The 14,936-nt window shown below is 36.3% G+C and overlaps 3 protein-coding genes across 3 annotated transcripts in view; 1 reads left to right on the plus strand and 2 right to left on the minus strand.

Moving 5' to 3' along the window:
* LOC149941454 (GTP-binding protein Di-Ras2) overlaps positions 1 to 1,549 on the plus strand; it is a 75,122-nt gene extending 73,573 nt beyond the window's left edge. Inside the window, exon 3 of the mRNA XM_090177834.1 lies at positions 1,069 to 1,549. Coding sequence (XP_090033960.1) covers positions 1,069 to 1,530 — 462 coding nt within the window. The 3' untranslated portion in view covers positions 1,531 to 1,549. The remainder of the gene's footprint in view (positions 1 to 1,068) is intronic.
* A 2,142-nt stretch (positions 1,550 to 3,691) lies between these two features.
* Positions 3,692 to 8,425, minus strand: LOC149941455 (carbohydrate sulfotransferase 4-like). Its single transcript, XM_090178421.1, has 3 exons — positions 8,267 to 8,425; positions 7,732 to 7,876; positions 3,692 to 7,569 (listed from the first exon to the last, which is right to left on the minus strand). The coding sequence occupies exons 1-3, from the start codon at positions 8,291 to 8,293 to the stop codon at positions 6,452 to 6,454; spliced, it is 1,290 nt and encodes a 429-aa protein (XP_090034547.1). The 5' UTR covers positions 8,294 to 8,425; the 3' UTR covers positions 3,692 to 6,451.
* Positions 8,426 to 8,626: 201 nt separating this feature from the next.
* Positions 8,627 to 14,692, minus strand: LOC149941456 (nardilysin-like). Its single transcript, XM_090178541.1, has 21 exons — positions 14,559 to 14,692; positions 14,208 to 14,474; positions 14,072 to 14,153; positions 13,914 to 14,014; positions 13,728 to 13,854; positions 13,444 to 13,662; positions 13,322 to 13,379; positions 13,191 to 13,264; positions 13,056 to 13,125; positions 12,907 to 12,984; positions 12,612 to 12,846; positions 12,307 to 12,541; positions 12,211 to 12,243; positions 11,967 to 12,064; positions 11,774 to 11,901; positions 11,236 to 11,386; positions 10,881 to 11,168; positions 10,741 to 10,815; positions 9,629 to 9,909; positions 8,963 to 9,263; positions 8,627 to 8,902 (listed from the first exon to the last, which is right to left on the minus strand). The coding sequence occupies exons 1-21, from the start codon at positions 14,646 to 14,648 to the stop codon at positions 8,711 to 8,713; spliced, it is 3,183 nt and encodes a 1,060-aa protein (XP_090034667.1). The 5' UTR covers positions 14,649 to 14,692; the 3' UTR covers positions 8,627 to 8,710.
* Between the last annotated feature and the right edge of the window lie 244 nt (positions 14,693 to 14,936).

Consider the following 14,936-nt stretch of genomic DNA (forward strand, 5'->3'; position numbering starts at 1 on the left):
AAATTTCTACGTACTAGAGTTGTTGATTTTCTGGAAAATTTAAATACGGAAAATTTTCCTTAAATCGAAAAAATAAAAATTTAAACATATATTACTTTTTAAGGGTTTTTATTCTAGACTAATTTAGAGGTTTAGTTTTACCAAGAATGTATTTATTTATATTTAGGAAGAATGATTATGTTGCGACAATCGCCGGGCACGTTGAACGCCTTTCCCCCGTCTCGCGCGGGGGGAAAGACAAAACGTCACCGGCGTTTGATTTTCATCGCGTTAGGTGACGTAAATTTTAAGCAGCCAATGAAATACCGGGACTATTCGTTTTATTTTAAGCGGAGGAGCGTACTGGGGGGACCAACGGGTGGATTGAGAGAAAGGCTAAAAACCGTCTCGACATAGACATTCTCCCTAGGTATAAATAAATACATTCTTGGTTTTACTTTTGGATTCGACAAAATGAGACGAAAATGGCGCGAAATTTAAATTAAAGAACAATATTGACACCACCCACCTACGCATTGTAACCCGGCCACCTGAATTAATGGCTTTAAAAAGTCGCTTGATGACTTTGACCTATTTTTTAAATACGGAACATTTTTCGGAAAAAAGGCCTCGGTAATTTTCCGGAAAATTTTCCGACTTACAACTCTACTACGTATCAACTGGTAAGACTTCTGGTATTTAAAAAACGGTCTCAAATGGCTTTACCATGCGAAAGGTTTTTATCCAGTGGCGGATCTAGGTGGTAAGCTAGGTAGGCTACAGCGACCAAAATATATACTGCATGTATGGCGTTTTTGGTCATTGCATGGGGTTGGGCCCCACTTTCCACCACCTACAGGGCCGTGCTTAGAGGAGGGGGGGGCGAGCCGGGTGGTCGCCCAGTGCTGCTAAAATTTCCCCATAGGGATGTATATACCGGAGGGCCGCCCATGCATTTCGCCCGGGGCCGCGAGACCTCTATGCACGGCCCTAACCACCTAGCCTACATCGGCCAAAATCCTGTGTCCGCCAGTGTTCAAAAATGTTTCGGTCTCATTTACACGTAACTGACGGATTGTTTGTTCGCAGGTGATCAGTTGCAACAAGAACATTTGCACGCTTCAGATAACGGACACGACGGGGAGCCACCAGTTTCCGGCCATGCAGCGGCTAAACATCTCCAAAGGTCACGCCTTCATTCTGGTCTACGCCATCACGAGTCGGCAAAGCTTGGAAGAGCTGCGGCCCATCTTCGACGTGATCAAGGAGGTCAAAGGGGACATCGAGGGCATCCCCATCATGTTGGTCGGAAACAAGGCGGACGAAACGGCGGGCCGAGAGGTCGACGGTGGGGTGGCGCTCGAACAGTCGCGAAAATGGGGCTGCGGCTTCATGGAAACTTCCGCCAAAACAAACTTGAACGTGAAAGAACTTTTCCAGGAACTTCTCAACTTGGAAAAGAGGAGAACCATGAGTTTGGCCTTGGAAACCAAAAAAACCAAATCGCAGTTACGGAAAGAGAAACTCAAAGGCAAGTGCTTGGTCATGTGACCAAACCAGTAACGCCAAAGATCTATTGTCTTAACAAAACAAACAGTTCCGAATTTTCCAACGAGAGAAAATTAAAAAAAGAAGATAATTTTTTACCGGAATCTTTTCTTTAGAAGCGGAGGAAACTTTTATGTTTTCTTATAATACGTTATTAAAATTGACGAAATTTTTTGTAAGAGTATCGTCGTATAACTGTATGGAAGAAAAAAAATTCTCATTGGATAATGTTAAGCGAGTTCACGTGCCGTCTTTGATGCTCAAACGCGCTTTGTAAAACGCTGTCCTATTTCGAGAAGTATTTTGAAAATGTACGACTTCCGAAGAAGTTGCTAACTTTTCCAGGCGTGACGTTCGCTTCCTCTTCGGGAAAAATGTAAAATACGCCAAACTGAAATCCATATTTGGGATATTATTTAATTCACGAAACGTTACTTGTTCAAAATATAGCACGAATAGGGAATTGAAAAAAAAAACACAATGTCATTATATAAATATTTACTTTAACATCGGTGCCGAATTTTGTCAAAAAATAAATAAATCACCATCATTTATACCGCGACGGAAAGTTTATAATTAGACGAAGTTTACTTAATAGTACGTACGAAGCGCGGGTATAATTTTAACCATACGGTCCTGCCTTATATCGTACTTTCAACTAAACCTCGAATCGATTATATTAAGTATTTATAACTAGGTGCCCTAACTACCGTTATTTCTAACTTGGAACAAAATTTAAAAAAATGGTCGACGTAAAAACAATTAATAATAAAAATAATAAGAAATTAAATGTTTATAAATATGATGAAATATTTTGGGATATAATTTATTAATTATTTCTTCAACTAAGTCATCATGGAAATAAAAATTATATAAAAAAAGTATTTATAATATCAAAAAAATACGAAAATATTGAAATTGATATTTAAAAAGAAATTAATTATGAAGAAAACGACAACCATATTAACAGTATTTCATTATATAAACGCGCGTGTAAAAAATGTTGCTATACTTAAACCAAACTTAAAATTTAAAAGAAAAACAAATGCTTTTCTATCACAATGAAAAAAATATATATCTATATAGATGACGTCATATCCGTGGAAGATATACAACTTCCGGCCAAATGCATAATCTTGGACCAAAAAAAAATTATTTTTTCTCACCAATGGAAAAAAAACTAAGAAAAAGTGTATTATATACTCAATTTATATCGCTTATTAAAAGAAATCTATGAAAAAAAGGACAAACAATCCCTTAGGCCTAATAAAATTTAGCAACGAATTCAATATCATAAACCTAACTTAGAAACTTTTTCGTTAAATAGAAAAATACCAAAAAGCCTTGTAAAGCAGTTTTGATAACTATAATAGTCCCCGCAACCTCACCGACGCTATAGCCGTAAATTAAAAATTCGTAACGTATACCGCCCTAATTAGAGGCATTAAGGTTAGACGTACCCGTTGTGCGATGGACGTGTATCTTGGGGGAAAAACGATCAAATCTGTTCTAATATAATTGACGAATACGATTTTTATAACAATGATATCGCTTTTATTAAACGCTAAAATATTTAAAAAATGCCCAAAACTGAGCTTGAATTAATTATTAATTAACGATGAACAATTTAAACAGACATTTACGGGTTTTTCAAATCTAATTAATCAAAGAGTAATAATTAAAAATAATCCCCGAAAAAAATAAGTTGATAAAAAATTTAAAAGGAAAAATAATGATCAAAAAGAGAATTTCTCGAGAAGAAACAAAAAAAAACATAAATTTTGGAGTGAATTTTTTAGCACTAAGTTTTACTTATATCAAGGAAAACTTATTGTAGTAGCACAAAAAGTAGATTATAAAAAGAAAAAAATTTTCGACAAAAATTTAAAAATGGTATATATACTATAAGAAAAAATTGATAATTAAAGGTTGCGAGTTTTTAAAAAGATTTTTTTTTTCACAACCGGGGATTTTGGGTGATAACGTAGGCTTACATGTTTAAAAGTTTTTAAGTACCTGAATTTTGCTGAAATAAATATAAAAATGCGCGTAGATTTTTGTCCCGGATAAATTCAATCTTTTTACGAAATTAAGATACGCTACTTTTTAATCAAAAAAAGTGTAGAACTGCCGAAAAAAACCATTTTTATTATATATTATATATAAAAAGAAAAAGTTATTTACATTTGCATATAAGTTAATTGTTTTAATAAATATTATATTACATCATGGTTCCGTATTTTGTTTCGAAATTAAATATGTCTATACAAATAAAACCTTAATTTAAATTTACTCGCTATAAATTAAGGTAATACATTTTTCTATGTACAAAATAACTCCGTACGTCTACATAACACGGCCTTTCATTTTTAATTGTGTATTATTATTATTAGTGCAATGTTTGAGAAGCGGGATGCCAGCCTTTCCACGCAAATGGAGTTAGAAGAGCGAACTCCGTAACTTAACTTCTCCCTGAGCACCGATGTGCTGATGTACGAACACTTCTACAGGCGTTTGTAGGCCAATTTTAGACTCACGAAACAATCCGCTCTTTAAACAGCGCGCATTCTCACTTTACTCAAACGGAGCGGGTAAACTTTAGCATCCCCGTATTCTCAAATAACGTTTAAAAAATAAGTCATATTGGACCATTATTATATAGTTATAAGTTCGTATAGTCTTTGAACAATATATTAGTTAATTTCTAGGCACTCACTGACAAGTTTGACGTTATACAGAAAATAACAACCAAAAAGACGAGTCTATTTGAAGGCCTGTTGAACGATATTTCTATAGGGATAATACTTTCGATTCGTCGCTAACTTCAACTGGATCGATGGATGAAATCAGTTATTTTCCAAGTGTGTGTTTCATAAATCGGATAAATGTATCTATATACGCGTATGAATGACTGAATCTAACCATCTAATCTACCTAGTCTATAATTGTAATTACGTCGCTATATTCTAGTGTTTAAATATATTTGATGATACTTTATATTCTCCGTCGTAGAAAGTTAGGAGGGAGATCAATTTATATTGGTAGATTTCACCTGACGTCATTTTTTATGTAGTGGAAAGCTAGCGTCATCCCCCCTTTTTCCTTCATTACGCCCCGCGTTTGAGCCATGGCCACCATACTGACCAAATTTATCGCGGAACATTTTAAGGAAACGGGGCTAAAAATAACATCCCCTCTTTTCGCGTACTCTCAACTATATTCCAATTTTAGAGCAAATTCCGTTGCTAAGGTTACCAAAGCCCGATGGATATGTAACGTGTATATTTAAGAGCTCTGAAGCTTCCGTAGATATCTATAAACCTTAACGAACCGTATCGTCCGATCATTCCAAAATGTTAATGCACGCGAGTTCGGAAAAAATTCATCCTTATCCGCCTACAAAGGACTGACGAATACGGCTCGGAATTGCAATTAGCGATTACAGGTTTCAAGATTAAAACGTGGTTTCGTAATACGATTATTTTAATTATACCCATAATTATTGCAATGATCATCAGAGACAGGTATGTCTTCGAATGAATTTCGAATTGTCTTCCCATCCTTCTCTCAACTCAACAAAGGTTCCGGACCTTTTCAAGTAGGTCATTCGCGACGCGCTTAATGGAAATTGCTAAGGTTAACCTTACGAACCAAACGATCGAAGGTATAATTGATTAAGAAATGGGTTCTATATGTGATGATCAAGGTAAATAAGAATAGAAGTTACGGAATAGCTTTAAATGTAACCATGGAAACGCCTTTGGTTTCATACTACCAAACTTTCACCACCACTAACCAATTAGTAGAAGGATTGGCAAATTCATATTCTGATACTCAGCGTTCTTTGTGGGTCAAATACAAGAATACTTGAACTCCACCGAAATCCAAACAATATTACTTGTAGTGACTGTTTTAATCATCAATTTTATATTCCGATTGAATAGTTCATAATTATTTAGCCAATGTAAACGTGAGTTTTAATTTTGAAAGAGTTTTAAGCCTTGGCTTCAATTTGTAGCGTCGAGCGGAGATTATTCCATTCCCGGAAGTGTAGTTTACGAAATCGCTATGTCGAGCGCTTTTCGTGTTAATCATGACGAAAGGATGTAGTAAACAATTTACTTAAGTTTCATACTTTTCGGAATTACGACAGCGGTGAAATAAAAATGGGAGAATCAGTAGCCCCTAATCATAAAAAGTCGTTATCATACGGTGCCTGCGAGGCTTCCCAAAATAAAGTTTGCTCGATGTGTCTATCGATCGCTTTTCAGTCTACTACAAGAAATCGTTATCTAAATAGCGCAGTTGGAGACAATGGCGTCTCCTCGGAGAGAAATGCGGCGGAAGGGGACTTCTGATTGTTGTATTTATTTGTATAACGCGCCTATACTGCCTAATTCACGGACGGTAAATATAGCTCAATTTAAAATTCTGGCAACTTTTATTTTCGCGAAATTTTATCAAAGGGGGAAATATGGATTATTATTATTAAGTCTTTATATAGCGTTAATATTTCGTGGACGTTAGCTGGAGAGAAGATATTTTATCGATTTACGCGGAACTACAGCGTCATCTGGTTTTTGAAAACGGCAGCTGGTCGAGTGGGATTTAATTTAATTAAGATCTTTACCTTACGTCTAGTCACGAGTGAATCAATGGCGGTAATCGATTTACAGGCACGTTTTCTCGCTAGAACCGAAAAATCAAAAGAAAAAGCTTTTTTTTTGAGATTGTAGGTACCTCTCGGGCATATCCATAAACAAGAATAAACCCCGAAAGTAAGCGCGACTTTGTTAGAAAATAATCCAGAGCCGCGAGAGAATAGATCTAGCGGATGATTCGATTCCTTCGGCTTCCAAGAATAAATTTACAGTTCATTCCCCGCAGCTAGGTTTTAATCAGAGCACCGACTCTGAAAAGACGTTTACAAGCCGTCGGTCATTTCTAGAAAGTCAGTGGTGTAGGAGAGATTCTGGAAGGAACAAGGGGCGGTTAGAGCCGGATCTTCCAATCCGGGAACGTTGAATCCGGTGACGTTGTCGAAACCGGCGACTTGCGAATCCCTTTCCATCTTGTAGCAAGACATGGTGGTCATCCTGGTGATGTTTTTGTCGCCGGGTCGAATGGCCTCTAAATCGAGCATCTGGATGACGTCATCGCATTCGCGCTGCACTTTCCAAGCCTTGACCAACTTCATGGTGTTCTGCCAAGCGAAGGCCGTGGCCGCCGAATCGCGCTTGGTCGTGTAGGGCAAGGTTAGGTAAGGGTGCGACCCTCGAAAGACTCGCTTCGTGTGGACGACAATGTAATAGCGAACGGCTTCGGGCATCTCTTCGATGTCCAGGAAACGGAACATGGCCGAGGCCACGTCGATGGGACGACAAGCCAGGTCCTCGTAGCGCAGGAAGAACATTCGACCGGGGTACGTGTATTGAGCCAGGCAACTGTACCTCAGATCCTCTCGGATGGCGGAACAGAGGTGTTTGGAAGAATTGCAGCCGTCGGTCCGGTTGCACCAAAGCGCCACCAAGGGGTGACTGCGTGAGTTCATAGTGCCGCGAGGGTCCCGGACTAAATGGAACACTTTGACGTCGCTGTTTTTTAGTAGGACGGGGAAAATCTCCTTAACGGGCATTCGTGTCAGTTTCATCACCCGAAACTTGGTCTCTTTGCAGTAAAGCGAAATGAAAGTGGGGTCGTAGCAGAGCGAACTGTGGCGTCGCGTCGCGCACGACGACCAGAACTGTTCGTTCCGCTGGAAAGCCCGAACGTCCCGACCCCGGACCCATTTCAAGTAGTCTCCCCATTGTTCGAAATTGCAGTTGAAGAGATCGTCGATGAAACGTCGGGCCTGGCTGTAGTTTCCTTTGTTCCGCAGCTGCCCGAAGTAACGCAAAGGTTCGAAGAAATAGAAAGAGTTGGGCGCGTGGTTGAATAGGTCTCCCAAGAAAGAAGAACCACTCCGGAAGTAAGACAAGACCAGGATCTTGTGGATTTTCTCCGGTTGCGCCTTGATACGATACGCGTTACGCAAATCGTCCTCTGTCAGGTGACAAATATTGGAAAACGTATTAATATACCTACACCGCGAGAGGGGATGTCGGTAATTTGAATAGGCATATCTGGTTATTTTCGCGGCACGTGTTCATCTAGCAGTAGGCCTTTTGTAATTTAATCTAGAAAGAATGTAATGACGTCACTTACCTTCGTGTATGTAGAGCGAAACGTAGCACAGCGTGAAAATTATTAGTATAACGAGACACGGCCCTTTGTATAAATTGACGCACGCTTGTTTCACTGTCAGCCAATTATCTTCTTCAACCGCGACCGCCGCTTTATATCGATATCCCTGAAAGACGATATTCAACAATTAGATCTCAAAAGGATCCGTGTATTCAATATAAATTAGTCGGAGGAGTTAAATAGGGTCGCGCTTCGACGCCTTTTTGGTTTACATTCGCTTCAATGACTAGTAAAGGAAGAAGGGGAATTAGTTAGCTTTCAACTGATTATTCGCCTAATTAACGATTTTGAAATGAAATCGTGAACTGTAAGAATCTAAATATAGCCGCAATCACACCCTTTTCCTGCGTGTAATTGTTTAAGAAGCGCTGTAGCGTTTTATATCAATATCGTAGTCGCTAACGTTATTTTCCAACCTCAGAGATAAGTTATATTGGAACTAAACTTAAAAATGCTAATGAAACGCTAGAAATATATCGAAATTATAAATATTTACCTTGAATTTACGTCGATATTCCTGCATTTCTGGGTACGGGAGACGGGAGAAACGGGAAACTGCAAATAAGCCTAACGCCAGGCGTTGGCGAAGGCATAGTCCAGGAAAAAATGTAACGCGGACTGCTAGAATAATGCGAGGCGCGACTGACTTTGCGGGAGAAAATCGAAGGCAAAAATGAGGGGGGGGGGTCAAAAAGGGGGGGCTTGAAGAAAGCGATGTCCAGAATCGATAAAATGTCAGAAATTCTTTCTAGAAGAAAGAAGAAACCTACCTTTTTTTCCCCACCCCGGAAACACCTTGCTACCGAATTTAGAAGTTAACCAACTCGTTTTAAAACAGGCCAAAACATTTGTTACATACGCAATTTAGCCAAGATTTATTTTAACAATTAATTTCATGTGCGAAAATATTTAAAACGTCTAAATTTTAAAAAACCGTAAGTTACTTAACGATTCTGCAAACAGGATATACAGGCATAGTTTGTTTGAAATTAACAATTTCATTAATAAAAGTATCTTCTTTGCTTTGATTGCAATGTAAATATTGAAGTACATAAACATCATCTTGGTTTGGTGAATAGTTATCATTAGCAGGGACGCATTCCTCGAGAGCCTTGTCACCTTGCCCAACAATCTATAATTATCCAAATTTAGCTTAGCACATTGATAGAACAATTTTTTTTTAACGTAGTACCTGAATGCCTAATTTCCTGACAGTTTCCTTCCGCAAAACATTTTCAGTCCATTCCTTGAATTCATCGAGTTGTATTTTTTGTAAACAATCTGTTTCTCGTTTGATACGATTAAATACGTAACAGGAAGATACAATTTCTGCCCAATTACGACTAGCTTCCGATCCCATATATAGATCGGCACAATTTTTTGTCTTTATCAGAGAAGAGACTCTAGTTTCAAACTCTTCTTGATTCATGTTTGATATTTTTTTCATAAAATCTTCCAAAAAAATTTCGATCCTTTTATCTAGGTAGGAACAACTGAAAAACCGGGATTAATGTTTGATAAAATTAAGCCACAAATTGCTTTAACGCAAACAACCATTTAGAGGGAAGCCATTAGAGATACGATTTTAATGCTTTTGAATACTAGATGGCGCCAGTTGAAACCTTTTGCTACTAAGGTAATTTAAATTTTTAAACAAAAAACTTTCTAATACTATTTTAAAAATTATAAACAAACAGTCAACTTAGAAAAAAAAAATAGTAGAAAAAAAAGAGACAAAAAATAATATTATTCAAATGGTGCCATCTAGTTCTACTTTAAATTCATAAAACTAATGGAATTACCCCTGTAAAAGGATCTTCTCCTGCCTATTTGTTTTAAAAGTGTAAAATTAACAAACCTAAATTTATCGGCAGGGCTGTTTACCATAACTACGAAACCTAAGATTCCATAAGTGCATCGTGGAGCACAGCCAACGTGGTAACCCAATTGCTCCTTAGTTCGCAACTGATCAAAGCAAGGTTCATGCATAATGGATAACAGTAAATCATTCATGCAGCTGAGGTAAAGAGTTCCAGGTCCAAGCTGGTAGTAGTTAGTGACACTAGAGTTGGTATCGTCTTTATTGAATGACATGACACGTAGAATCTTTTCTCCCTGAGGAACTTCCATTGTTCTTAGCTATTTAAAAAAATTAATAAAAAAATTGCAAGACCTTGTGATGAGCCACCTCATTTACGGCGTGCAATCGATGGGAAAATGTACCTATGGGTTCTGACAATAGAAATTTTATTTTCCTCATGCAATAGGTAAACGTAACTACGATGGTGGGGTACCCAATTGTCTAGGAAGGTATTCACGCCATCCGGGGATTATTTTAACTAGGCCTGTGAGACATCTTAATATATTACTGGTACGAGTACCACAGTCCTTTGCCAGGGTTAAAAATTATTTGAATGAACTTAAGTTAATAAATATTTGACAGAGTCCTTTATATTTCGACGAGTCCAAGGAGATCGCTTTTCTTTTCTCTCATTTTTTAACGCGTAGTTGCATTCAACGGCTCACCACCAGGTGAAATCCTGTAATCGCGCTGTGGTAGTTGTTTTTATTTTTTATGGTTGGTTTGCCCTTTGGTATAATGGAGATCGCGTGACTCACCAAGCCGGCATCTTTTCCAATTTTAGTTTTGGTTTTGATTTCCTTTGTGCTGGTGACGTAACTTTAGTTTTTTACAATAGTCTTAAGAAGATAAGACTTTTAGTTCACTTAAATTACTATGAGACAGTTAGAAGTGGTTCCGTACGGTTAAGACTCGAACTGGGCTCGACCAGAAAATTAAGACTAACTAATTCTTAAGGACTCGAGGACTCGAACAAGTACTCGGGAATTGGACTCGATACTAGTGAGTAGAATTCTCCAGGACTCGAGACTCAACTCGAAACTATAAACAGAGGCTTCGCACACCCATAATTTTTGACACATAATATGTTAAACTTCACAGAAACTCACTTCTGGAATCATTTCCGGCAGAAGAGGGGTAAATTGAAGTTTGTCCTCAACCATTTGAGCAATTTCTAATGATTCCTGAAATCAATGTTTATATTCAGTAACATTTTTAAAATATTTATTCTATATTTGCTGATTTGTACCTTGGGTGTAAAGTTTCCATGAACCATTATCTCAACGGACAAATGGCTAATGAGTTGCTTCCAAAAAGATTTTAGACTCTGTAAATTGATTTTATCGAGCATAATTCTCTTTTCAACATGAGTCCAATAATGGTGCTGAATCAAGGACAACCTAAGTGATTGACATAATTTGCGAGGTTTAATAAATTCATTGTAGTAACTTTTAAGAAACTGGACTCTCATTCCTTCAAACATCTCCTCCGTTAAATCAAAGTTGAGAATGTAGTCCAAAATTGTAGATAAAAGAACCTTTGAAAGAGTTATATTTAACACTAAGTGTATTTGTAAGAAATATGCCAGGAGAAATTGCACGTACTGGTAACTTATGGTTAAAACCATTAATTTTAATTTCTAGTCCCGGATCTTCTCGATAAATTTCATAATCCAAAGAGGCCATTTTTGCTGAATATGCTTCTGGGCTCAAATTTAACTGAAGTTGGTAAATAAACATGTCTAACAGGACAGCGCTGTAAATAACAACATTTTTATTTTAAATGGTATAACGAGTAAATAGGCGGAAAATATTTGTTTACTCCAGAGTGGAAGGTGTACACTTTTTGTTATAAGTAAAATTATTAGCTTGACAATATTACTCTACTGTCAGTGTCAATACACTGTAAACTATTAGTAAACATTACATAAAAAGAAAGTACAAGAAATTGGTGTAAATAAGACACGAATACAGCTGATATAAATGGGTTAGCTAATACAATAACCTGACAATAAAATAACACTTTAACAAATTATTTTTTCGAGCTGTTATGTTACACATCTGCAATAACTTCTTTACCCTACAATAACTGCCTCCGGAGTAACTAATAATTTCTACCTAGAATCTAACAAAAAAAACTTACTTTTGTGGAGAACATTTGCACACGGGAGATTTCAAATGAACATAAATATATCCTTTGGGAACACTGAATTTTGTATCCTTCTTGTACCATAACCTCAACAATTTACTTTCTTTCAATTTTATTGGAAACTTAAATGTTTAACAAAATTATTTATATTGATTATGCAAATATAAAAATTAAAAAAAACCCTTACTTCTTTAACTTTTGCCGATTCTACTACTTTCATATCAAAATCAGTCGATATAAATCTATTTGGCTCTGGCAAATGCAGTTCAGGATTTGGAGGGGGATCTATATTGAGAAAAATATTGAACGTAATATTTCGGTAAAATATTTAACGTAATATTTCCGCAAAATATTTAACGTAATATATCGGTAAAATATTTAACGTAATATTTAGATAATCATGCAATAAAGTATAAAAGACTTAAGTGTACTTTTCCATAGTTCAATCCATTCTTGAGGAATAGCTGTGAAATATAAAATAGTTATGCAATTTCAGATTTAAAGCAAAAATTAAAAATGAAGAGCACCTTCTTGGGAATAAGGAATTTGCATCCACTTCTCAATTTTATCACATATATTATCTTTTCCGTAATGGCTTGACAAAACCATGATGTTGCAATTATCAGGACGGAGGGCATCCATACATTCTTTAATGAGCTTTTCATCATATTGCAACATCAATTGGTCTCCTCTCAAGACATCCTCCGATTCGTAACGTAACATATTACCGCAAAGCCCTGACACATACTCCACAGGGTCCCCCTTGTAATTTAAATTAAATTGTTAAATACTTCAAAATACAATTAAGTTTTCATTATTATTAGACATGTACCTCGTCTTTCCACCTAAAATTAATTTCATCTAATGTTTGGAGCTCATCATAGATACGTTTTTGAGGACCATTTCTCTTCAGCATATCCAAGTATTGAAATATCACTAGGAAAATATCTTCAAGATTTTCAAACCCAGAGTCTGTCATTGTGACCGTTATTCCAAACATAGAGGTTAATTTGTTGTTCTCCAGATTTCCATCATCATTTCCACCCGTCAAGCCAATGCCCCACACCCTTAAAGTACCAATTTTCAATTGAAATTATTTTCAAAACATCTCAAAATTCATTTTTTACCTTTTTCTTAAGTACTCTAAAATGCTGCCTCTACCCTCGTGGCCAACTAACCATCCTAGGTAGCCTAATGGTTTTATTCTAGCACAAAATAGGGTTTTTTTTTTAATTTACACAAGCAATCTTCGACAAACATGCAATAAACAAGTTACTTGTAATGTTTAACTAAACTAGGTAGTGACCATGTTATGACAATTTCCTGGATTTTTTTTACAGGAGAAACTGTAAAGAAAATAGCATTAGCTTATTGGCAAAACAACATCCAAAAACTAAGCAAATCTTTATGCCTTTATATAATTTGCAAAATTCAGGTGTTGCAAAAGGTTCTTCGTGTCCTTCAAAACTAGGTTCCGAAACATCTCTAATGAAAATAACCAAATCATTGAAGAAATAATGGAATTTACGGTGGCTTTTATACTTTTTCTGAACTTTACTGAATATCTCAATTACCCAGTCTTGCAATGTGTCTAAACTCTCTGAAAAATTAACCAGAGGTTTAGGGTATATCGTTAAAATGAAATTGGTGTGAATATCAACTACCTCTCGATATAACGCATAACGTCATTAAGTGAGAGGAATAGTAGCAATCCCAAAATTCTCTAACTCTAGAATGGACATCGATGCTTTTACTTTCGGGAATTATCTTCAATGATTCCTTATTTCCCAAACCAAAAATTCTGAGAGGGCTGTCCATTTTACTAAAGGAACTAAGTAACTGAACTTTTCTCCACGCATCAGACGGATAAGCAAGGCGAAATTCTGAAAAGGAATGACGCATTAGCATTTCTTAGAGTTTATAACAAAATAATTGTATGAAAAATTACCACTATCAACAGATTCAAGCTCTCTATCCATGCTGGCTTTCTTCATAAGTGGCCCGATAAAAAACTGAGCAAACATATCCAAAGCATTCTTAAAGTTCTTGGTGTTGACTTCAAATTCGTAAGTTGTCTTCAATTTTGAAGAAACGGGTTATTCAAATTACTAGTTTTATGAGAAAAATTATTTACCGATTCGCAATCAGTGTGAGCATTATCTGATCCACCGTGTTTTGATATAAACTCATCATATTCATTCTCATTTGGATATTTCTCACTACCCATAAACAACACTAATAAAAACAAAAATTTAATATAACAAAAGTGCATTCAAATTAAAAAAATTATACTGTGTTCTAAATAATGCGACAATCCCTGCAAATCCTCAGGATCACTAAAGCTTCCAACTTTGACACTTAAAGCAGCTGCAGCCTAAAAAATAAACTTTTGTATTCAATTGAAATTTTTATAACTTCTATCAAATACCATTTTTTCTTTTTGTTCATTCTGACCAGATTCTTCATCCTCACTGCCCTCACTCTCTTCTCCAACATCATCTTCAACCCCTTCGTCCATAGTGGAATCAGACTCGGCCGAATCATCAACAGCTTTATCTTCCTTCGAACTTTCCACAGGTTCCGTATCAGAGATCAGTAAAACTTTTAACCCATTATTTAACTCTACAGCACGATACAAGCGTTTATCATTCGCTGATTTGATTGGATCCGGCAATCTTTTAAAATTACTATTCATCTGAAATTTATGTTAAACTATCTCGTTTTAATATTTATCATTAAATAAGCAAAACAAACATGTCACTGGTCAATCAAAATCTACCTTGGTAATATTAACAGAATAGTTTGTAAGAGTGCAAGCATTTTTACAACCAACTGAACAATGTTTTTGATCAGAGCAAGAAACCCCCATGTCTTTTCTTCAAAAATACCATCGCGTATATGGGTCATTGATTGACCATTCTGACTAAAAATCAATTGACAGGGCTTGTTTTATTACCTTGTTGAACCTACTATTGGAAAATCCAGACTGTCCTTGACGAAATGTACAGCCTTTCACACAAATATTTCTGCAGCACGTATATAACAACCGTGAACGCGAAAGAATACTTGTCAAAGTCAGAGTAAAGAGCAAAGACTATATAAATATAGTCTTTGGTAAAGAGTTTGAAGGCTAAAAAAAATTAAGATAAGGAATTAA

The sequence above is a fragment of the Leiobunum rupestre genome, chromosome 6 (genome assembly GCF_980474605.1).
Source record: "Leiobunum rupestre chromosome 6, qqLeiRupe1.1.hap1, whole genome shotgun sequence".
Lineage (NCBI taxonomy): Eukaryota > Metazoa > Arthropoda > Arachnida > Opiliones > Sclerosomatidae > Leiobunum > Leiobunum rupestre.

Coding starts and splice junctions, on each gene's coding strand:
- LOC149941455 (XM_090178421.1), bottom strand. CDS start 8,293: ATGCAGGAATATCGACGTAAATTCAAG. Junction 7,877..8,266: donor AATATCGACGTAAATTCAAG/GTAAATATTTAT, acceptor ATCGTCTTTCAG/GGATATCGATATAAAGCGGC. Junction 7,570..7,731: donor TTCGCTCTACATACACGAAG/GTAAGTGACGTC, acceptor GTCACCTGACAG/AGGACGATTTGCGTAACGCG.
- LOC149941456 (XM_090178541.1), bottom strand. CDS start 14,648: ATGGGGGTTTCTTGCTCTGATCAAAAACATTGTTCAGTTGGTTGTAAA. Junction 11,902..11,966: donor AATCGGCAAAAGTTAAAGAA/GTAAGGGTTTTT, acceptor TAAACATTTAAG/TTTCCAATAAAATTGAAAGA. Junction 11,387..11,773: donor TGCAAATGTTCTCCACAAAA/GTAAGTTTTTTT, acceptor TGTTATTTACAG/CGCTGTCCTGTTAGACATGT.